This window comes from Vombatus ursinus, unplaced genomic scaffold, assembly GCF_900497805.2.
Source record: "Vombatus ursinus unplaced genomic scaffold, bare-nosed wombat genome assembly UNPS02014812.1, whole genome shotgun sequence".
NCBI classification, from domain to species: domain Eukaryota; kingdom Metazoa; phylum Chordata; class Mammalia; order Diprotodontia; family Vombatidae; genus Vombatus; species Vombatus ursinus.
The window spans coordinates 37,884,324-37,908,555 of NW_020954590.1; the positions used below are offsets into that span (position 1 = coordinate 37,884,324).

General features: G+C 37.5%; 1 protein-coding gene across 1 annotated transcript in view; it reads right to left on the reverse strand.

Annotated features, from left to right (window-relative positions):
* The window catches only part of LOC114054191 (gamma-soluble NSF attachment protein), a 33,539-nt gene extending 16,582 nt beyond the window's left edge, over positions 1-16,957 (reverse strand). The window contains exons 1-5 of the mRNA XM_027877354.1: positions 16,439-16,957; positions 6,437-6,504; positions 2,482-2,566; positions 1,520-1,537; positions 932-962 (exon numbers count right to left, since the gene is read on the reverse strand). Coding sequence (XP_027733155.1) covers positions 932-962; positions 1,520-1,537; positions 2,482-2,566; positions 6,437-6,504; positions 16,439-16,494 — 258 coding nt within the window. The 5' untranslated portion in view covers positions 16,495-16,957. The remainder of the gene's footprint in view (positions 1-931; positions 963-1,519; positions 1,538-2,481; positions 2,567-6,436; positions 6,505-16,438) is intronic.
* Between the last annotated feature and the right edge of the window lie 7,275 nt (positions 16,958-24,232).

Below are 24,232 nucleotides of genomic sequence, written 5' to 3' on the forward strand. Positions count from 1 at the left end.
CTTGAGGTGATACAGAAAAACTGGGATACTAACGGGAAAGTAATTTGGAACTATGCCCAAAGAACTATAAAACTGTGCATACCCTTTGACCCAGTAATATTACTACTAGGTCTGTATCCCAAAGGGATCAAAGAAGAGGGAAAAGGATCTATATGTTCAAAAACATTTACAGCAGCTACTTTTTGTGATAGCAAAGAATTGGAAATCAAGGGGATGCCCATCAATTGGGGAATGGTTAAACAAGTTGTAGTATATGATTGTGATGAAATACTATTGTGCCATAAGAAATGACAAGTAGGATGTTTTCACAAAAACCTGGGAAGACTTATATGAATTCATGCAAAGTGAAGTGAATAGAACCAGGAGAACACTGTACACAGTAACAGCAATATGATTAACTGTGAAAGACTTAGGTATTCTGATCAAGACAATGATCCAAGATAATTCCAAAGCAGTCATGATGAAAAATGCTATCCACTTCCAGAGAGAGAACTGACAAACTCTGAATGCAGATTGAAGCATACTTTATTTTTCTTGTTTTAATTTTTATCTGTGTTCTTTCACAACATAGCTAGTATGAAAATATGTTTTGCATGACTTCACACGTATAATCAACATCAAATTCTTCTCAAGAAGTGAGGGGAGAGGAGAGGGGAAAGAATTTGAAACTTAATTTTTTTTAAAAAAATAAATGTTAAAAATCTTTTAAAATATAATTGGGAAATATTTATCAAAATAAAAACATTTTTTTAAAAAGTCATTAATGCTTTTCCATTCACAATCTGATCAGCACTATTTAAGAAACAGTTCTTCTACCATGCTTAGCATTTCTTAGCTTGTGGTCTTTCAACCTAAACATAACTTTGATATTTAATATTTTGGAATAGCATAACAAGTCATACTACCTATGTTGCATCTATGCCATACTGACCTTTAACATCATGCCAGCTTGTTCATAAGCCCTGCAAAAAGACAGAAAATACAAATTTCCTTCATAAGGGATCTTAATCAAATGAAGAGAAAGGGGGGGAAGGTTCTGGATTTTACTACTCAGTAAAAGTACCTGTCTCATTTAATAATAGTAAGGCAGCTGGGTACAACTATACTTTCTTGTTTCATAATGCTTACACTGCTATTTTTTTATATTGTATTTTTGGTACAATATAAAGTAGATGATGAAAGGTACTTCATAGAGCTAAAAAAGTTTTTTAAAAGACTTGAATATAGGATCAAGCTTCCTAATCTTCCACAGATGAATAACTTTCAAAATTACCATAAGTGGAGGGAAAAAGAAGAGATCATATTTAGTTCTTCTTCTCTTAATCTGCAGAATAAAATGGCCTGAAATTTTTTCTATGGTTAACAGGAAAAGATAATACTGATTGCAACTTAAGTACACATTCAAATTATAAATTAATGTTCTTGTAAGTAGAAACAAACATGTTAAATCAACAAACCTTTGCTTCCATAAATTGGGAAACATTCAAATATTTTAGGTAGATGGAAATAAAGTACTTACTTGGCTGCATGAAAAAGACTGGGGATGTGAAGGAGTCAGAGTTAAAGATAAAAACAAAAGAAATGAACACGTCTAGACATTTATCAGTTAATAGGAACAAAGTTGAGTGAAATATGACATAAATCAATTCTTCTCTCCTAAAATTAAAGTACATACATGAGAACACATACATGACTGTAACAGATATTTCCTAAAAACTATAAATTTCAGAAAGATGCTAAAGAAACACAGCACAGTTTCTTTTAAAATTTCCAATGTGTTGATTTAACAAGCCCAACCAAAATTAAAAATTATTAGAGCTATCTTTCAATGGAGACAGAATGAGAAGTCTTTCCATTCAGTAAGTTTTAAATATTTCAGGGCAATTTTTTCACTTTGACCTGCTTATCAGCCTCAACACCAAAAAAAGCAAAATCAAAGTAGATCAGAATATCTTTTTAAAAGTCATTTAGCAGTTACTGGCTCAATTTATTTGCTATTTTATTTCTCCGCACCATTCCAGTAGAATGTAACCTCCTTGAGGGCAGAGATTGTCTCACTTTTGTATCTGTATTCCCAATGCATGATACTAGCACTTAGCACATAGTATAGGTGCTTAAAACTTATTAACTACTAGATACACATATCCTTCACCCCATATCATGTGGGAGGAAGGAGGTGAGAATTTAACACTGGTACCAAACCCGGCAACACAAAAATAAATATCTGAAAGATATTCTTTTCCCAACTTAATTCGGTGAATAAAAACACACACCTAACTTCGGAGAAATCATTAAAAATAAACTATTTGAAAGAGCATAAAAATGTTGAGGCTTTCATTTGTTTATAAATTAATACTGTTTTCCTTCATAGGTAACAAATTCATAACTAAGGAAAATAATTAGTGTCAACCCAAGGTATATTTTTAACCGATGACTGATTCAATTCCTTAAAAAGGCATTTAAATGATGTTGAAAAGATACGCCCTATTATTCTCATGTGCGGCAGCTTCTCTCAGACAGGCATCTTTGGCTCGATCAAACTGTTTGGCATTTTTAAAAGCAACAGCTGAAATAAAGCAAAAAGAAAAAAAAATCTTGTTTCTATTTCTATCACTTGAGAAAAAAAAAAACAAAATGAATCATGACATTAGGGAAAACATTATTGAAAGGGCTTATTTCCAAAAACTTTATACAGAACTTAGAAAAAGAGAATAAAAAGAATACTTCAATGGATCTGTCACCTTCTGAGATAAAAGATTCAGAGCAGAAAGGGACCTCAAAGGTCATCTAGCCCACCTAGATGAGGAAAATGAGACTCAGAAAAGCAAAGTCTGTCTACTGACTTCCTTGGCTTCTTTTGAGGTCCAATAAAAATCCCATCTTTTACAAAAAGCCTTTCCATTCTAATGTCTTCTCTCTGCTAATTATTTCCCCTTTGTCTTTGCTTTGTATATTATATATTTATATGTTGTCTCTCCAGAAAGACTGTAAGTTCTTGACAGTACAATGCCTCTTGCCTCTTTTTGTATTGCTTAGCACAGTGCCTGGCTCCCAGTAGGTGCTTAATAAATGTTTGCTGATTGATTAAAGTTACTTGCCTAAGGCTAAATGGGCAGGTCCTCTTCCTCTTCCCTTTGCTGTCACTCACAAATATAATCCCTCCAACAATGAAGTTCACAACCTGTCTATGCCTAACCAGCCCATGATTCCCTCAACCATGTCCTCCTTTAAATTCACCACAGGGTGGTCCATTCAGTGAGCTAGGGACCTTTCTGTTTTACTCTTTTTTTTTTTTTAACATTTGATAGATACAAATAGAGTACATATGGACTGTCTCTTGGTTGTTCCTTGCTTTAGATATATCATTTTTTCTGGTCATACAATTATCTGATGATTTATTCTTTTATAAAATTTTTTTTCTTGCAGATTCTCTAATCACCTATTTTTTATAGTCACTTGTGGCATTAACCCTTTTAAGGCTGCTTTTCTTCTTTTCAGTATTAAATATACACCAGAAATTAAGAAATCTTCCTTTAAAAGTTTGCTAAATTTAGGAAGCTAAAATAGTGGCAGTCAAAATAAAAATGAAACTCTGGTTTCTTTAGATCAAAAAGTAGCAGACTGGCAATTTTTAATTCACTGATAAAAAAATGCACTAAGAGTTCATATCATCATTTGAAGTCTTTACAAATAAACCACCGAATATGCTACCTTAAAAGAAGCCTTCCTTTTGTTCTTCTCCCCACACATAATTTAACGATCCATATTTCAAAAGTTTTTGCAGAGCTAGAGTTTCTGTCAGAAATATAAATTACAACCAAACACCCTAACATTTGCTAAATGCTTTGGAAAAATTACTCTTTTTGTCCCTTGGAAGAACTAATTGGATAGTTAAAGTTTAGTATAGTAGGATTAACACAGAATGGTTAATATGGCATTGAAACAAGTATTAGCAGGCCACAGACTTTGCTGAATAACCCTAACCTATGGCTCCTAAAGGGTACCAGAATCGAAGACTGATATGAAAATAATGCTATAGAAGTAGAAATGTTATTACAAAAATACTTCATAAAGGAGGAAAATACTGGACTAAAACAAGGTTCAAAGAGAATTCTACCTAAATCTTTGATTTTTAAAGGTATTACATTATTAAGATGTACAGAAGAAACTTCATGCTGTTATACTATTAAGCCTAATTAAATGGCTAAAAAAATACTACTACTGCTACTATTTGTATAACTTTGATGGCAGCCTCACGTCTGAATATAATATTGAGGCAGAAACAACTAAAAGTTAGGGTTTAAAATGTCACAGTAGACCCAAGCCCTCCTCTTCTCCTATAACCTTTTCCCATCTCCCCTGGCACCACTATTCCGGTTCAATTATTAGCTATACCAACCCAAATTCTTACCCCCTCCTCCTCACTCCGGGACAACCACTTTGTTTTCACTGAACCTCCCCACCCCAACTTCCATCTCCCCCAGCCTCTAACCAAGATGAACAGGATGAACAAGTTCTTTGTAGCTGCATACATGCTATTAAGCAATGTTGATTTTCCATGTATTTTACTCTATGGTCCTACTAGTTGGGTGTATCAGGAGTTGGAAGAATCTGCCCTTGAACAGTAGATAAAGTACACCAGAGCAGCCTCTGATCACATGTTTCCCACCCACTTCACCAAATGTAGCTTCATTTCAGTTAAAAAACCCTTCTTATGCTCTAACTATACTAATACCCTAATGAGATCAACTACAGATGACTGGAATTATTTTGGTACTTTGGGGAGGGAGGACAACATGGAAGTACAATGTAAAGAAGAAGATAGACTTATCTTACCTTTCTGAGACCTATGATTTTATTGGGGGTGGTGGATAGAAGTTTGAGGAAAAAAGAAAGGGAGGAAAGAACATCAAATACTCCTACTCATCCTAAGACTCTTATTCCCTTGCCTTCTTATCCTCTTCCACTCAATTACAGGTATACACATACTTCTTTATTGTATACGGTGCCTCATCTTTCTCCCATTCTCCTCCTACTGCTTCTCCAACTCTAACCTTAATACCAATTCTAAGCCCAGGAAGTGCTATACGTTCAACTGAATAAATGGGGAACTATCTATCTCCAGTATATTCTCAGCTCCCCACTACTGCTGAATATCTTCATTGCTTAAAATTAGCAGGCCTCAGAAGAGTGAAAAGAGATGGCTTATACCTGCCATATACTTGTGTTAAGATGGGGTGAAGGTGCTTAGCAACTAACAATAATAGCATTACAAGCTAAGTAATTCGGAAGCAGATCTTTTAACCTTAAAAAGCTAACTTATGTACCACAATATGGTATAATAAAGGTAAAACTAAACTATGGGTCAAAAACTGTAATAAAGTATACAAATCTATTGCCCCCCCCAAATTGAACCCAAATTTTAACCACAAATTAACTATGTCACACATCAAACCAAAGAATAGTTTTGTATTTTAAAAGGGGGTGGGGATCATTAACCCTTCCCAAAAAACAAACAAAAAAACCCTACTGAACTAATTAAGTTTTATGTCCAATTCTACGTGTCATATTCTAGGAAAAATCTTGATAATCTGGAAGCCTGTCCTGAGGAGGGTGACCCAGATGGTGAGAAGACTTAAAACCAAAAGCTGGTATGTGAAAGAGAAATTAAACTTATTCTGCTTGGCCTCATAAGGCAAAATTAGGACCACTGGGTTACTAGCACCACTGGTTACAAAGAAGCCGATTTGGAGTAAATATAAGGAAGGAATTCCTAACAATTATAGCTATTTAGAAATAGAATGGACTGCCTTAGGACATAGCTCCCATCAATGCAGGCCTTCAAGTGAAGATTGGATGACCATATGTTGGGCATGCTGTGAGGGGATGTGGGCGGGACAAATTTACCTCTGAGGTCTCTTCTGGAACTATCATTTTATGATTCTAAAGTAACCCATGTGGCTTAACATCAAACTGAAAGAGTCTAACTTACATAAATATACCATTACATGTGTTTCCAGAAAACATGAAGATTATCTTATAAGAGAATTAAACAAACAACCAACATATATTCCATTTTGCCATGAAAAAGTCTATAAATTAATATTATAGCAGAAGTTACACAATATGTAACCCATTAAATCACCATGATTACCACAAAGATGGGAGGAGCAAGAGAATAATAACACATACTGAAACTACTAAAATCTCCTTCTGAGTACCACCACTCTCACTATTCAGATGAAAGGAAGCAGTGGATCACAGTCCAACGATGAAGGAGGCCATCAGTAATTAAGTGGAAGAAAAACCAAGGCATATGACGGTCTTGCTGTTAAAACTAGAAAGAGATCTACTTGCATTAATGTCATGCTAGATGGAAGCAAATGATTACTTTAAGATATAGCACTTGATCTAAAAGTCTTAGAGTCATTCCTACCTGCTTTCCCATATTCAGTTGCCGCACTGTCATAATCTGGCTTCCATTTTAAAAAACCAGTTTTCAGGCTAAAGTGAAAAAGAAGACAACTTTAATACAGCTGATCATCTACATTTCTAAGTCAGATGAATCATGATGCATTGGCAAGTATTACTGACAAAGATAACCTTAAGAAACTGAATTATAGCAGAGATAAAACAAAAGAACTTTCTAACCCAACATTTAATGACAATTAATTTAAATTACTCATTTCCTCCTTTATTAAAGGGTTCCCAATTACAAAACAACAGCACTGTACTGTAATCCAAATGGACAAGGTTTGAATTAGTAACCTACTAGTTAGTAACCTATTAGCTAATCATTTAAGTTTCTTTAAAAAAAAATAGAAAACTTGTCTTCAGTATGGTTCCATTTTCTAAACATTGTTCTTTGCACATTAAATGAAGTGAACTTCCATTCAATTGATAGAATTCTGTGATCATACCACAATGTCAGTCTCAAAGACAAGAGGGGGACCAAGCATGTCTAATAAAACAGAAGCCTAGAACTGGAGAATCCATAATAGCTTACATATAGCATGTTCAACTTGCTACCAGGCATACACCCAATCATTTTTTGACACTATGTGCCAGGACCAAAAGTCATCAATTTATTTTCTTTTAGCCAAGTATATAATTTAACACTTGTATATATGTCCTTACCTAGTTAGTAACTAGAACCATGGCATTAAGCATTTTTTTCAAGTCTGCCCCACAAAAATTTGGAAATTGAGGTGATGCCTATCAATTAGGGAATGGCTGAACAAGTTGTGGCAAATGGTTGTGATGGAATACTATTATGCTATAAGAAATGATGAGGGGGACAGTTTCAGAAAAACCTGAGAAGATTTATATGAACCAATGCAAAGTGAAATGAGCAGAACCAGGAGAACATTGTGCATAATAAGAGAAACACTATAATGAAGATCAATTGTGAAAGACTTAGCTACTCTGATCAAGACAATGGTTCAAGATAAAAAAAAAAGAATAAAAGTTTGCCCCAAATCCTACTGTTCAATAAAAAATAAATTAGGGTATATTTAGATACTAGGTGCTAGATACTACTGTGGTAGGTGGCACAGAGGATAGTATGCCAGGCCTGGAGTCATGAGGACCTGTGTTCAAATCTGATCTTAGATACTTACTAGATGTATGACCCTGGGCAAGTCACTTAACACTTATTTGCCTCAGTTTCCTCATCTGTAAAATGAGCGGGTGAAGGAAATGGCAAACCATTCCAGTATCTTTACCAAGAAAACCCCAAAAGAGGTTATGAAGAGTAGGAAAATGAATAAACAAATAAAAAGATACTGAACTCCAAATATTAAGAAATGTGTCAAAATACTAAAATATCTTATTTCCTCTCATAACATTTCTGTATAAACATAACTGTAAATGTTCCTACATAAAATAAGGCACAATCCGTCAATTATTCCTGACAGGCTCAGAAAGAAGTCTGAGATGTCAAAAGCAAGTATCCCTGAAGATAACGGGGCAAGGTTAAGAGCCAAGAAAAGTCCTTCTTTTCTTTTGAGGACCATGAATCTATACTCAGAAACATGAAATTCAATTCAATTCAACAAGCATTTATTATGGAGATATGATCAACTTTATGCTTTAACACAACATAAAATAATATTCATTAAAATAATTTAACAACCTACCAAACATGCTCACTCCTGATGAATTTTATATATATTTTCAAATGATATTTAGTATTACAGGTTCAAATTCCATATTGCTCTTCTATATATCACTAATGTCATAGTGAGAATTCCTTTTATGTAATGAGCTGGACTACATGACTGGTGAGATCCTTTCTTATTCTCAAAATCCCTGATTCTGTGATATAGCAAAAATTAGTATTAGCTCATACTGAATATAGACAAAGCAGTATTTCCTTACATCTAGCTATGGAAATGTTGAACTCTGTCAACTTATCATAAAAATAATCTCCAATGTTAAAATCCCTGGTTCCAAGATATAAAATCCATGTTGCCTTGATTCAGCCATAATAGACATAATATTACTAATGTTTGCATGTGTTCTCTTAGCTATGTTAAATATGATTTTTCTTTAATAACAATGACAACAGTTTGGTCCAACTCTGTAGAACCAAGAATAATCATATGATCACTTTTTTTTTATGCAAATAAGCAAAAAATGCTTTAAAAAAATAAGTGACATTATGGTCTCAAGACAGAAAAGTTTATAAAGGAACTCTGCAGATTTGGAAGACATACATATAGAAGATACTTTGCCTATATAATGTAGCTTAACTTAGAAAAATAACGAGATACATATTACAACCATGAAATCAGTTAAGATTACAATAAAAGAGCCAAGGTATAATCATAATGTAACTCAAATGTACATATTGTTTTACGGTTTGCAAAGCACTTTGCTCCAAACAATTTGAGAGGGTGAGGTAGATCTTTTCAAATATTAAAGCTATCATTTTAAAGATGAGGAAACTGAGTTTCAGAAAAGTTGAGTGACTGGCCCAAAGTAACATGGTCAATAAAAGTCAAAGGCAGAATTGAAATCCAGGTTCCTCTATGCTGATTCCAAATCCAGCACCATTACAGTGTTGTACATAGTGGGAAAATACTAGATTGAGAAACAGCAGAGAAAGACTTAGATTTGAACAGCAGATAGACAGATAGACAAAGAGTAGAAGTCACATCAATCAACTTGGACAGTTCTCAGCTTCTACAAACATACTGCATTTTCACAACTCCATGCAGTTGCTTAAGCTAACTCCTATGCTTGGAATGCCCTGCTTTGACCAGTTAGCCTGTCCATCCTTTAAAGACCAATTTAAAAGGGGATGTAATACCTGAAGTCTTCTTCTTTGATCCTCTGATTCTCATCAGTACTTTGTTTTCTAACATTACCACTCTGATCACATAGCACTCTGTTTTGTAACTCTTTAATGTATTTATTCAATTCAATTAACCAAAAATTAACTGCCTGATATATGTGAAGCATTGTGCTAGGCTCTTGTAATTTTGCGTCATATGCAATCTGTGTTCATGTAATATCCCCCTCCTTGACCACAAATTCCAGGCAAGCAGGCTAATGTTTTATAATAATAATTATACTAAGAGCTGAAACTGATGTAACACTTTAACCTCGGCAAAATATTTTACATATATTATCTCATTTAAGTCTTCTAACAATTCAGTAAGATAAATATCATAGGTACCATTATCCCCATTTTACAGATGAGGAAACTGAGTCTCAAAGAAATTTAAGTTTCTCACCCAGGGTCATAAAGCACAATAAATGTTGAAAATGAGATCTAATTCTAGGTCTTTCTGACTCAATGCCAGCAATTTCTCTTCTAGCTATGCCTCTCTAAACTTTTTGTATTCCCATCATCACCTAGCATAATGCTCAGGTGCTTACATGTGTTAATTGCTTAATCTCTACCAAATTCATCTATATTTCTTCTTAAAATTCTCAGACCAGTGACATCAAACTCAAATAGAAATGGGGCCACTAATTATATATAAGGATCCCTGCAAGTTGTAGAGTTAGAAAACCACATTATCAACACTTTGTTATGTTCTATTATATTTGTATTTATTTTGTCAAATATTCCCCAAGACGCAGGGGTCACTAACCGTATATAAGGATCCCTGTGAGCTGCAGGGTTAGAAAACCTCATATTAACATTATCTGTTACATTTTAATCTGATTTGGGCCTTACTCGTAGCATGCTGCAAGTGAGGCCCAAATCAGATTAAAACTCTTTGAGCTTGGCGACACTGGTACAGGCAACTTTGTGTGCAGTCAGAGAACTTAAAAAAAAAAAAAAACTAGGTAATTCATTATTACTGTGAAGAAAGAAATTATGAATATGAAGAATTCAAGAAAACAGTAGATTTATAAGTGATGTTGCAAAGTGAGATCTCTATCATTAATAAAGTATAATATTTTTCTCATGACTTGGCTTATTAGAATACTTAACATTCTCAAGGAGAATAAATATATGGAAGAGTATGGAGAAAAACATTAAATGGAAAGGCCAAAGATTTTTTTAAAGGAAGTGATAAAATAGCTTGGTAGGAAATATGCATAACTGACTATAAAATTAAAATCAACAAAAGATATAGGATTACATAATTTTAGAGATTACCCAGCCCAAACTCTCTCATTTTACAGATAAGTTCTCAAGACTTTAGTTTGCCTAAATGACTTGCCCATAGCAACAAAGCTAATTACTAAGACTTCGGAACAGAATTCAAACCTCTTTAACCTCAGCCTGGTTGTTGTTTTTTTCCACTCTGCCACCTGCTCATACCCTGCAGTGGAAAGGAATAGTTACATGCATTTTCAGCAGTCCTTAAAGGCACAGACATAATATAAAGATAAGTAAATATAAGGTAATATGAAGAGGAAGAGAATGCTAACAACTGGCCTACAGCTTTATAACTAAATGCCTCCTTTGGCATCTCATCTTTAGCTTATCATCTAGGACTGGCATTGATCAAATAAGATAAAGTACATAAAAGTGCTTTTCAAACCTTAAAATGCTATATAAATGTCAATTATTATTATCAGGGTTATTATTCTGACCTTTGCTCTGACCCCTTCTCTGCCACTTTGCCATCGTCACTGCAAAAACAATAGGGGGCCTCACTGGTCTGGGAGCCATTTTGTATTTTTCTTTATTTCTTTGGCCAAAAAGTTCATCATGCAGTGCCCAACCTACTAGTAATGAGCCTCTCCACACTTGGGAAACTACTTTCTTGCTAGGAAAGAAAATGGTTTGTTGCCAGAATTTTCCAAAAAACTGTTCTAGCATAGTAAAACTCAGAAGAGCTTACATTTAGCATGACCTTTTAAAGACCCATGGTCAGCTCTAGGCCACTGTTAAGTCAGTGTACACTATGAATTCAATCGTCTAGTTATGAAACGTCTAAGAGATTCACAAGCAAGAACTTGTAGGAGCTATTTCTTTTTGTTCCTGTGAACATTTGGTTCATAGCCTAAATATCTAACTACTCTAGGAAATTAATTAATTATGTTCTTAACTTTGGAACTGTCTTATCACCATAAGAAACAAGTGGTTCACTGGAAAGATCCTTCAAAACAAGTATTACTTTATCCCTTTAACTGAACTGCAAGCTTTCTTTTTTTTTTTCTTTCTCTTTTTTAGGATAGGAAATGAGGTTAAGTGACTTGCCCAGGGTCACACAGCTAGTCAGTGTTATGTGTCTGAGGCCGGACTTGAATTCCAGGACTGGTGCTCTATCCACTGTGCCACCCAGCTGCCCCTGAACTACAAACTTTCTAAGGTTAAGAATCACGATTTACAGTTTTCTTATATTGCCACCATTCTTAGCTTAGTGCTGTGTACCTAGTAGGAACTCAGTAAATTAGTCCAGATCTACATCTCACAGAACAGAACTATGGCCCTATATTCCTTAAATCTAACTATATAGTTTAATAATAACATGTCCAAATATACATATACACAAATAACATAGACATATATGTATTCACACATAACACACAGACTAGTAAGGTATACATACTACAAAAATACAGTGCCAATCAGCTTCTCCGGTCACTCAATTTCTCAGATTTCTGCAATAGTTTCTAAGAGATAAAGGAGTACATATGGTAGTTTCAAGCAACTCAGTACTATACTGGTTAGGTCCCATACTCTGGTGCAAAGGGAGCTGGTAGCCTTTTTTAAATGTACATACCTAGGCAAGTAAATCCCAGGAACCTTCTAAATATGTCAATCATGAGGAAACTACAAGAATGCAGAGTTGGTATAATTTTTTTAACATCATGGGCTGCACCCATCATTTCAACAGTCATTCTAGCTATTTCTGTCTACCTCTCCCCACTCCTTCCTCCTAGAGAAGGAATCCAATCTGACCAGAATGGATCATTTGGTGCAGAACCACTGAATGAAACAAAACCATAACTACATAATACACATACATACATATGGATGTTTTAAACGAACTTAGTAGTTCATTAGCAACAACCTTGGAAATAAAGCTGGGGAAGAATCATAGGCAGAATGGATCCAAAGACAAGACTGTTAGAAGAAAAGTCTTTAACTAATCAGTCCTTCTTCACTGGTGCTCCCAGTGGTGCAGGAAAAAGAACATTAGATTCAGAATTAACAGACCTAAGTTCAAACTCCAGCTCTGCTATTTACTGCCTACATAATGTGGAACAGACCACTTTACTTTTCTGGACCTCAGTTTCCAACTCTGCAAAATGTGGAATTTGGACTGGATGATGTCTAAGATTTTTTCCAATTCTTCACCCTGTGAAAATTTGAAAGAAAACACTGCAACCAATAGAATATTAGGTTACTAAATCTTCTAAGTTGTTGATTTTAGTGATCAAATTTTCCTAACCAAAAATAAGGATACAAGGTCTAACAAAAAAATATGTCTTTTATATATCCTTATTAAAAGCAATTCCAACTACTATAGTTAAGCAGGAAGTATGGTAGTCATTAAATTTTAATAGTATAAAGTAGTATATAGCGGTATATTCTGATCTGGGATCAAGTATACTTTCTTTCTGCCTTGTAAAACATAAGAGACATTTGGTTAACAGTTAAAGATATCTGGAAACTAAAAAACATCAAAAATTTAGAAGTAGAGGGGTCTAGAAGTATCAATTTAGTCAAACACACTTACTATTTACTTCTGTTAGTCTCAATGTTAAAATATTTGTTCTCTCTACAAACACTGAGAAAACAAAACTATGGTCAAGGAACTGTCCTAGGTGCTAAGCAATATAAGAATGAGCAAAACAAAGTCCCTGACCTTAAAGAGCTGAAAGTCTATTGGAGAAGTGTTTGCATACATGCATGCATACATACACTATGATATTAGATAGAATATAAAAGTGTAATATAAGAAGTACAAAATACCACTGAAGCACAGAGGAGGGTAAGGGACTAGAGAAGGCATCATTTGAAGGATAAGTCAGTTGGGTCAACAATCACTTATTAAACAATACGTGTCCACCACTGTGCTAAGTACTGGATATACAAATAAAGATAAAAATAGTCCCTGCTCTCAAGGAGCTCACATTCTAATGGAGACAACCTGTAAATAACTAGGTACCTATAAGATATCAGGCAGAAGAAAATGAAAAAAAAAAGTGCATTCTACATAAAAGGAACAGTGTGAGCAAATGAACTAAGAAAAAAGGCCTTTCTTGTCCAGAGATATGAATGAGGCAAAGATATGGCTCCTTCTCACACAGAATCAGAGAGTGAAGCTTATCTAAGGGGCCCAAAATGGGTTGCCTATTGCTGGGCAAGAAAGACAAGGACAAAACTTTTGGTCCATTGGCCAGATGAGGAAGAATTCATCAAGGACTGAGGATAGTAAAATATCTACCATGTTCTAGGTTCCCCATTCTTTACTTTTCAGTAAAGAACTGGGGAAATAGAGACTCAGTCTGGACTAAGGATAGAGAAGGTAAGTTTCCCCTCTAATTCAAACCTGTTCAAGTCTCTTCAAGAAGTAGAAGTAGGAGTAGGAGTAGAACAAGAAGAAAGAAAGGAAGGAAAGAAGGAACGAAGGAAGGAAGGTACCTAGAAAGATAGAAACAGGGACAGAGAGAAGAGATAATCTACAAAATAAGAACCTGAAGACAGAATAGGATGGGATCAAGGATACAAGGGAGGATGGCATAGTGGAGAGGTCACTGGATTTAGTATCAGAAGATAGGTTAAAGTCCTGATTCTACTACTTAATAACTTCATAAGTTTGATAAGTTACTTATCTCTCTGAGTCTCTAGCTCTTCAACTACAAAACGAGTGAATTGAAAGAGATGATAGCTTAAGTCGGTGAATATTTTGGTTAGTCTCAGAAAGAAAAAGTAACGTGTGATACAGTATCAAAGAGAATATGGGTGAAGATATTTTAGAGAAAGAAATTTTAGAGTAGAGGGGAAAGAAGTTGAGGGAAGTAATTTTAGATGTCTCTGATCTTCTAAATAAACAGTCAAGGTCATCTGCAAATAGTGAGAAAGAAGGCCACATTGGTGAAAAATATAAAAATTTGAACAGCAGTTGTAGAGAATCACTTAACAAGTCAACAAAAGATTAATCAAACGCTGAGAAACAGCAATGATCCACCTAAAACAGAGACAGAATGAAATGGTAACAAAGTAGTTTCATGACCTTCTTCAGCAATATTTAGCACACTTAAGAACAGGGGAGAAAGCATATGGTATGATTTACTCAGGGGGCAAATCACGAATGGACTGAGTGAATAGGAAAGAACTGAGAGAACGAGAAAGGGTTATATGAAATATATGGAAAAAATTTGAAAGATCTCAGAAGGGAAATTTAAAATTCAAAATCTTAGAAACAGAATACCTAAATGTAATGATGAAATTCAAAGTGTGACCACACATTTGTGGGTATTTGAAGTGAAGATGAATGTCATTGGTCTTCTCAAGGATTATGAGATCATCGAAGTAACACTGAAGTCAGGGAATGGGGTGGTGAGCTGAAGGAATAAAAAGAGGAGAGAGCATCCTGAAGGTCAGTAGATACAATGAAAAAGAGAGAGAAAGGAGTATAAATGGATAGCATGGACTTAAAAAAAAAAAGTTGTTGAGAAATGGAAAAATAATCTGAAGGTTACAGTAAAAATAAGGAATATACTATGCTAAACATTCCACCTCACCCTGGAATCTGGGGGTGTGAGTGAAAAATGTGTTACGGCAAATTCTATCATAAACATTACTGAGTTTGAAATAAAAAGATCCTTCACTGACAAGCTATTACTCCTCTAAACTTACTTAAGACATTTCCTAAGTCACGGAAACATGCACCCCTAACTGCTACTGGAAAGTAAAACTGTATTTACTGATTAGATGGAATGCATAATCTGGTAGTCCAATGGAAAATCTGAGTTGTCTGCATACCATGCTCTCTCTCATCTTCTTCATCAGGAAGTGGCACTTAATTACCCAAATATATCAAGCCCATACAAAATTAAATTGGTATGATCCTTACCTTCTAAGAATTTACACTAATGAGGACAATAAAACATATACCATCTAAACTTCATATATCAAATATTTACACATATTCAAGCAATAGTGAAATTATTTTTCTCTGATAAAGAGGCTGAATGGTAGCTGATGTCCAGAGAAGAGTCAGAAAATACCCCCAAGGCTTCAGATAGAAAACAGTTTTTTTAGTGGAGAAAATGGATGGAATAGGTGTGATCTCTGGCGCTTTTGAAGGAAGGAATAGGCGTGCTGTGGGTTCTTCACAAAACATCACATAATGTTTCTGCCAATGTGTGGTTGTCATTTATAACTCGATTCAAATGACAATTGTCAATACCATCGTCACAGGAGAGGCAGATGGATAATCTATTGGATAATCTACAGGAAGTTGGGCACTGAAGGGAAGAAGAGTGCTACACAAGAGGCTAGATCTCACTCTCACTCAACAATTACAGAAGCTTATTCTACACGGAAATGTGAAATCAAAAATTAAATGAAAGCATGTGAATACCTACTAATTATTATTATTCTTACAAGGTAGAAGAAATGAGAGATTAGACAACGGGCCCCTTCGTGGAATTTGTTAGTATAATAATTTACGTTAGTATCCAATTGGGATTCCTTTAGAAGAAACAAGAACAGAAGCATAGATCCCACAACCATTTCCCAGAAAGGAGCAAACACTGCAGTATTACTAGTAACTTCCTCAGCCACTTCCGGAAAGTCGGGGTAGGGACAGAACAAACTACAACTCCCAGGGTGCACCGCGATCCCCTACTCCCATGTCCAGCATTTCCCTCAGCCAGGGCTAGAGTAGCTGTCAGGGGCCTCGAGCACCTCGGCCGGGCTCCCGAGGGCTAGGGGGAATGGCAAGTCCAGGGCGAGTCCTTGGTTCAAGGACAACGGCGACCCATGCCCCAGCCCCGGGCCGGGCTCACTCACTATTTCTCTGCTTTGGCGATATGCTCCAGCCCTTCGTTGATCTTCTGAGCTGCCATCTCCACAGTCTCGGCTCGGATACTGCGGAGGGGACTCCCTCTTCCTGCCGCTGCAAAGGACTCCAGTTTGAAGCCGGGGACGGGGAGACTTGAAAGAAAGAAAGAAGGAAAGACCGAGTGGCCTAACCAGCAATCTGGCTACGGTGGGGTGGAAGGTTCAAACCCAGCGACGATGGCGGCTCGAGCGCAGTCTGGTCAGGGCGCACTGTGAGGTGGCCGGCGCAGGCGCAGTGCTCCTAACTTGTCGGCTGGGACTGCTGGCGGCTGCGCAGTGCTTCCAGCTCGAGGGTAGGCGGAAATCCTGGGTCTGTCTTAGCCTATGGAGTGGAGAGGAATCTGGGCTTTTCCAGTTGGCTGGGAGTTTGTGAAGAGCAGTGTCCCCACGGGACCATCACAGCAAACACACTTTGATGAGCAAAGTGAAATAAGTCATTGTTCCCCTGAAAATTGTTCGTGTCTTTCATTACCCGTTCAAGCTGTCCCAAAAGTCTAATGTGGTTTTAAGCTTTCGCACGTTAAAATCGCACTAAGACTTGTGGAACACCATTTATAAGGATGTGAACACTCTTCCCCCTCGGGGGTGTGTGTGTGTGTGTGTGTGTGTGTGTGTGTGTAATTATATATCCCCAATTTAAAACTTAATGTTTTACCCACAAGGGAGCCACTAGGATCCACAGAAAAACTTCTTCCTCAGGTATTAGAGGATTTAGAACGGCAAGAGACCTTAGAAAACATTAGTCAATAAGAATTTATTAAGCATCTACTGTGTGCCCAACCTTTTTATTTTGCTTGGGGGGGGGGGGGAGGACGGGAAGCATTGCTTCCTCATTTTTTTACTACTTTTAGAATCCCAAGTGTTTCAGCCTTTCAAAGAACAGCTCTGATGTCTACTATCTCCTATCTCCAATCTCCTATCACACCTCTACCCCACCCTCAAGTTGTTAGTGCTTTTTTTCCTTTTGAAATTACTCTGTAAATGTGATTTGTACAACACTTAGGAACGAATGAAAAGCATTTATTAGGCACTTTGTTGTTCAGCGTTGTTGGACCCTTCCTGAGCCTGTTTGGGATTTTCTTCGCAGAGATCCTGGAGTGCCATTTCCTTCTCCAGCTCATTTTACAGAAGAGGAAACTGAGGCAAACAGGGTTAAGTGACTTGCCCAAGCCACACAGTTCGAAAGTGTTTGAGGCCACACTTGAACTCAGGAAGATGAGACTTCCGGACTTCAGACAATGGCACTCTATCCACTGCCACCTAGCTACCCCCACTCACTTTGTACACATTTATCTGTCTTCTTGATATTCTTGAGTATATAACTAAGTGAAAGAACATTGTAAACAGCTTTGCAAACCTTAAAGTGCTAACTTTAATGCCAGCTATGGGAGCTATTATTGTTACTCATTCTAGCAGAATGTACTCTCTGAGGGCAAAGACTATTATTGTTTTGTCAACCTGTGCCTAGCAGCAGACCTTAGACATAGTAAACCCTTAATGAGCATTTGAATCTTGTGGAACACCATTTATAAGTATGTGAACTCTTTCGATTTAAATTGAATTTCAGTCATACCTGCCTCAAAGGAACTTACCTTCCAGAGATAGAAAAACTAGAAAAGTCGAGAAGGATTTGTTCAAAGTCAAGCAAAGTAGTAAGTAGCAGAGCTGGAATTCAAAAGGAAAGCCAGATCCCCAGATTCCAATTTCCCTTTTCCCTAGCCACAGCTTGGGGAGGAGACACTACCAGCACAGTCTTCTTCTCATACCCAATGCTGCTCCACCCCCATCCCCACCGGTCCAGGAAGTGGCAGGACTGAAAAGGGTAGGACTGCTAGACGTGAGATAGAAAACACTGGGCCACAGACTCTCCATGCCTTTATTGCCATTAGCCCACAGCAACCTTCATAGCACCATTCAGATCCTTCACCCAGACCTAATTCCTGTTACCAAAATTCACAGAGAGTCTGAATGTGCTTTTCTTTTGAGATGCAGATCAAACAAGCATTCTGGAGACTTATCCCACCCTTATTGCTGTGACCCTATTTCTCCCTCCTCCTGCTACAAACTAAAGACTCTACTGCTGCCTTCTCTGGCTTTGATAGGTGAGCTTTTTGCCTTATCTCTTCAGGGCACAGGACTCCCCACCAGTTCCCCAAGTCTCCTCTTCAACCCCAAACAAGAATCCCTACCACTCTCTCCTCCCTCCCCTCCTTTTTATGCATTGCCTTACCCCAGGCTTTTGAGAATAGGGACCTTGCTTACTCATATTTGTAATCCTAGCAGCATCTGACACAGAGTATGGGTTAAGTAAGTATTTTATCTGTCGGTCTATCTATGAAACAAACATTTATTAAGCATTTACCACTGTATATGGAAAGCATTGTGTTAAGTACTTGTTGTCCTTCATACTTGAAGAGAACCAAAATGTCTGGGGTCAATATACAGTGTGTCCAACTGTGGCTGAGCAGAAGTCTCTACCATAGGTCGAGCACAAATAGTCCACATGAGCATTTGAAATGGTGATGATGCAGTTTAGAGGTTCAGGGGTGCTGGGACCCCAATATCACAACACGTAGGTCCTGCCTGAAAGAATTCGACACAAGCCTTCTTTCAGCCAAAGACAAGGTTTATTAGAACATTGTCATATTGGGGAGACTCTTAAGGAGTCTGAACATGAGTAAGCAGTTGCTAGATTATAAGAAACTAAGCAGTGGCTAGATTTTAGGAATCTGATCAATGGCTTGATTATAAGAATCTGAGCATCTTAATGGTGACAAGATGGACCTTATATACAGAAAGACTATGGGAGGGATCTCGGAGTGCCCAAGTAGTCTATGAGGTAATAGAATTCCAGGGAAATGGAAAGGGAGACAAGACAATGGAGGGGAGATTGGGTATAGCCACAATGAAAGGCCAGTTGATGGGAGTTTAGCCCCAGGAAGGCCAGAGATTTGGCCATGTGGGAAAGTCCAAAGTTTTTCCTTTCTGAGGCCCAGATTCCAACCCCATCAGTGATATCTCTAAATTCAGGCATTTCATATTTCTTTTGACCTACTGCAATTCTTCTTTGCTCATAGAGCATAGCACATTCTTTGATTCGGGCACACCAGGCTGGGCTGGCCTGTGGCTGTGGCTCCCACATCTCAATCAATTCCAAAGTTCTTCAGGAGGCCTTGAGAGTGTCCTTGTCAAAAAAAACCCAACAAAACAAACAAACAAAAAAAAATGCCAGCCTTCAATGAGCTAACAGGAAAGACAATGGTACATATAGAAATATATAAATAATATATCCAAAATGATAGAGATATTATTCAAAACCCTTCATAACCTGGCCCCTTTTCTACCTTTCCAATCTTCTTATACCTTATGCCACTCCTCCCCTGTGTGCTATCCATGGACCCTGGCCTCTTGGTGTTCCTCAAACAACACACCCCATTTCCGGACTCTAGGCATTTTCAAAAGTTGTCCCTCCATACCTGGAATTCCTCTCCTTCCTCATCTCTCTTTCTGGCTTTCCTGGCTTACTACAAAGCCCAGTTCAAATTTCACCTTTTACAAGAAAACATTCTCAATCTCCCTGAATTCTAGGGCATTCCCTCTGCATTGAAATATTGTCTTCCCTGTTAAACAGTGAGCTCCCTAAGAGCAGAGATTGTCCTTTGCTTTTCTTTGCATCCTCAGTACTTAGCATAGTACCTGGTACGTAGTAGGCTCTTAATAAATGCTTGTTGACTGACTGGCAGGAAAAGGAGCGGACCTGTGATTTTATTGATGTAAAGAACTCCAGAATGGGGAAACTCCTTCTACTACTGCAGATAGACATCTTGAGATTTGCCTTAAGCACTGAGAGCACAGATTTGCCCAAGATCACACAGCCAATATTGTTAGGGCTTAGAGGTATTACTAACTTAGGGGTATTCCCCTATGCCCACTGACTCTTCTACAGAATGTAGACACCTCCCCAAACCACTTTGAACCCCCAAGACCTGAGAAAGGCCTAAAACCTGGATTGGCCAATCAGGAGAGACATTTTGGCCCACTCTGAGCTTAACCTATCATAATGCTTTGTGCGCTCTGGCGTAACAGACATGTTTTGCTTTACTCTCTGAGTAAACTCAAAATGCCCCTTCCTGTGTCTACAACTACAGGGCTGGATGAGGCTGACCAAGAGCATTCTTCTGTTTATGACCACCAAGAACAGGGAACCTGGGACTGATGGGGTTGGAATCTGGGCCCCAGAAAGGAAAAACCCTGGACTCTCCCACATGGCCAAATCTGGCATTCCCCTGAGGCTATAATCCCATCAACTGGCCTTTCATTGTGGACCTCCGTATGGCCCCAGGCCACTTCTCCATTCTCCCTTGGCCATGTGGTCCAGGTCCCTGGAATTCTATTACCTCATGGACTACTTGGCCACTCCTAGATCCTTCCCATAGTCTTTCTGTATATAAGCTCCATCTTGTCTCCATTAAGATGCTTAGATTCTTATAATCCAGCCACTTCTCTGATTCCTAAAATCTAGCCACTGCTTACCCATGTTCAGACTCCTTAAGAGTCTGCCCAATATGATGGATGTTCTAATAAACCTTGTCTATGGCTGAAAGAAGGCATGGGTCAAATTCTTTTGGGCAAGACCTGCATTTTGTGATTTTGGGGTCCCAGGACCCCTGAACCCCTAAACTGCATCAAAACCAGACACTGTCTTGAATAGTGGGACTTTTCTTATCTTGGTATTTTATGGACATATGCTATGTAGGGGAAACAAGGATATCCTGGGTCTGTAATTTCAATTGACACTTTGATACTTCTCTTATTATATGTACAACCTTTTCAATTAAGAAAATTCCTTTCTCGTGCTATGGTTAAACACATATGGAGACTATAATTTTAAGTGACACGGACATCCTAAGTCGGAATTGCTCTAAGAATATAAAAGGTTTTCCTCGACTTGCTTATCTCTGAATCAGAAATATCTTCTAGTTCCCATGTATTACATGTAATACCCATGTAATACATGTATTCTGCTAGCTTAAGGGAATAAACAATATAAATGTGTATCACTTAGCTTGTTTGCCTCTTTCAATCAAACTTCTAGGTCAACAAAAATAAATACAAAGTTTTATGAGGCAGTTCATTAGCAACTTTGGTGACCAGAAGAAAAAAAAAAGCGTCATGTAGTAGTTTGAACTAAGTTTTAAAGAGAAAACAAAAAACAAGGAAGGTGTACATTCCAGGTATGAAGGACAGCTGGTGACACAGAGAAAGGAGATCATCGTTGATACAGAGCAGTTAGTAGGTCAATGTGATTAGATCATGATGTTCTCAGACAGGGGTAATGTATTAGGAGACAGGAAACATAGGAAAGGGCCAAATTGTGAAGAGATTTAAATGCCAAACAAAATTTATATTTGATCCCAGTGGTAAAAGGAAGCCATTGGAGTTTAATGAATATGGTAGGAGCAGCACATATGAGTGTACTTAATCATTTTGGCAGCTAGTTATAGGCTGAGGCTGATTCAAGTTGTAAATGGAATGAAATAAAACACTTACAGACCAGCTAACAAAAGGAGATTGATTTAGCCATGACATGGAAAGGATACCTAGCAAGGCTACTGCATTGGCTCAGATAAACCTACCCCACCTATGGTGACTAGCATGTTGTGGGACATTGACTCTTTCAAGAGGTAGCTTTGTATGCACTAGGCAACCAGGAAACCACTCAGTCCACTGCCCTAATGAAGTTTCAGGGACAGGTTCCTTGACTTTTAGGGAAGAAAAAAAACCCAACTACAGACATTGCTTCCACCACACAGTGGAAGATGGATTCAAGTAGGAAGAGGCTTGAGGTAGAGCAGACCACATAGAAGGCTTGTTGCAATAGTCTGAACAAGAGGAAATGAGGGGCTGAATTAGGGTGGAGACTTGAGTGAAAGAGGAATGAATGGGAAAGATATTGAAAGTCAGTCAGTAAGTATTTATTAAGTGCCTACTATGTGAAAGCACTAGGGAAACAAAGAGAGGTAAAAGACAGTCCCTGCCCTCAAGGACTTCACAATTTAACTGGGGAGACAACCAGCAAACAAACAATACAAACAAAAGATATGTTCAGCATAAAAAGGAAATAATTAGGAAAGACAAGGCCCTGGGATTAAGAGGCCTGGAGACAAGCTTCCTCTGGAAAGAGAGAAAGAAATGACAAGATTTGTTATTATATTTTTGTTAGTAGATATGTGGTATGAATAAAGACAAAAGTTGGTGAATGAATATTAGAGAATGAATCAAGACCTTATGAGCTTTGAAAAGTCAGAAGAGCCTCCAGAGGTCCAGCAATTGGAGTCTATATGTAAGTTTGCCGGGAGCCAGGTATGTGAATCCAGTAAGGACTCAGCCCTAAGGAACAACCTACTTGACCCAGTCAGCAGTGAATCAATAAACTGACCTGCAGCTTAGACACCATATCCTGCAGGCAAGGGAATAACTTGTCTATCAGCTGTGCCACACCCAGAAGTATACTTGGTAAGGGGAGTGAAGATATTTGTTAGTCACCATTTTAAGCTTGAGCCCAGTATCTCCAGGGACCCATATGTTATGTTTTTGTGTTTCAGTTCTTGCTATATCTTCTCAATCAATTTCCTTTTGTAAAACTAATTTATGTCAACTGGTTGATTAATAATGGTGGGATATTGACTAGTTATTGATATTGAGAGGAGCATACCAGATGGGGAATTGGGGGTGATAGTACTAAGAAAGTCCCACGACCCCTCAGAGTTATCCTTAGAGCCCTGGGATGGAATGAAGAAGTCACTCTCTGGGGATCCAGCCTGTTATTCTGAGTATTCATTGGCAAAATGAACCTCAAAGCTAATGTGCTACATTGTGTCTATTAAGGTGATGAAAGGACAGGAGCCCATGTCACAGGAAGATCAGTTAAAGGAAATTACAATGTTAAAGCCTAGAAAAAAATATATCCTTCAAATTATCAGATCATAGATTAGAGTGAGACGGGACTTTACAGGTCATCTAGTCCAACTCCTTCATTTTACAAATGAGGAAACTGAGAGCCAAAGAGTTTAAGTGACCTGCCCAATTTCATCTACGTAGTAAGTGATAGAACTAGGATTTGAACCCTAGTTCTATCATTGCTCATGTCCTATGAACCCTAGTTCATGGACTATGAATGCACATCCAATGCTTTTTGGAAAGACTTAGAACTATCTAAAAATGGAATGGTCTTTTTCAAGAGGTGGTAGGCTTGCTATCATTGAAGGTCTTCAAATGATGGTGGGATAATTGTTGATGATATTGTAGAAGGGATTCTCTGCCAGGTCTAAGTTTGCATGGATGATCATAGAGGTTCTTTCTTACCCTGAGAGTCTCCATATTTTCAATGAAGAACAAACACCTTCAACATCTAAAGTCCTTGAAAATACCAAGAAGTGAGTAGAGTACCATGGAAATTTTAGGAGCAAAGAACCAAGTTGTTTCAAAATAGTTTATATTGGGATCTCATAAAGGATCTCCATTTACTTCTCCATCTTTTGATTTAAACCTGCTTTTCATCTGGTGCCAACTTTGAAGATAAAAAACTATAGCATTTCTTTGTAATTTCTGGAGTATACTTAGTGAATATTAAGAGTGAGGAAAGCTTTACAAACTGTAAAACTTCACACATATGTATGTATATACATATATATGATATATGTACAGTACATGCATGCATGTATATCTAGATGGGAGAGTGTG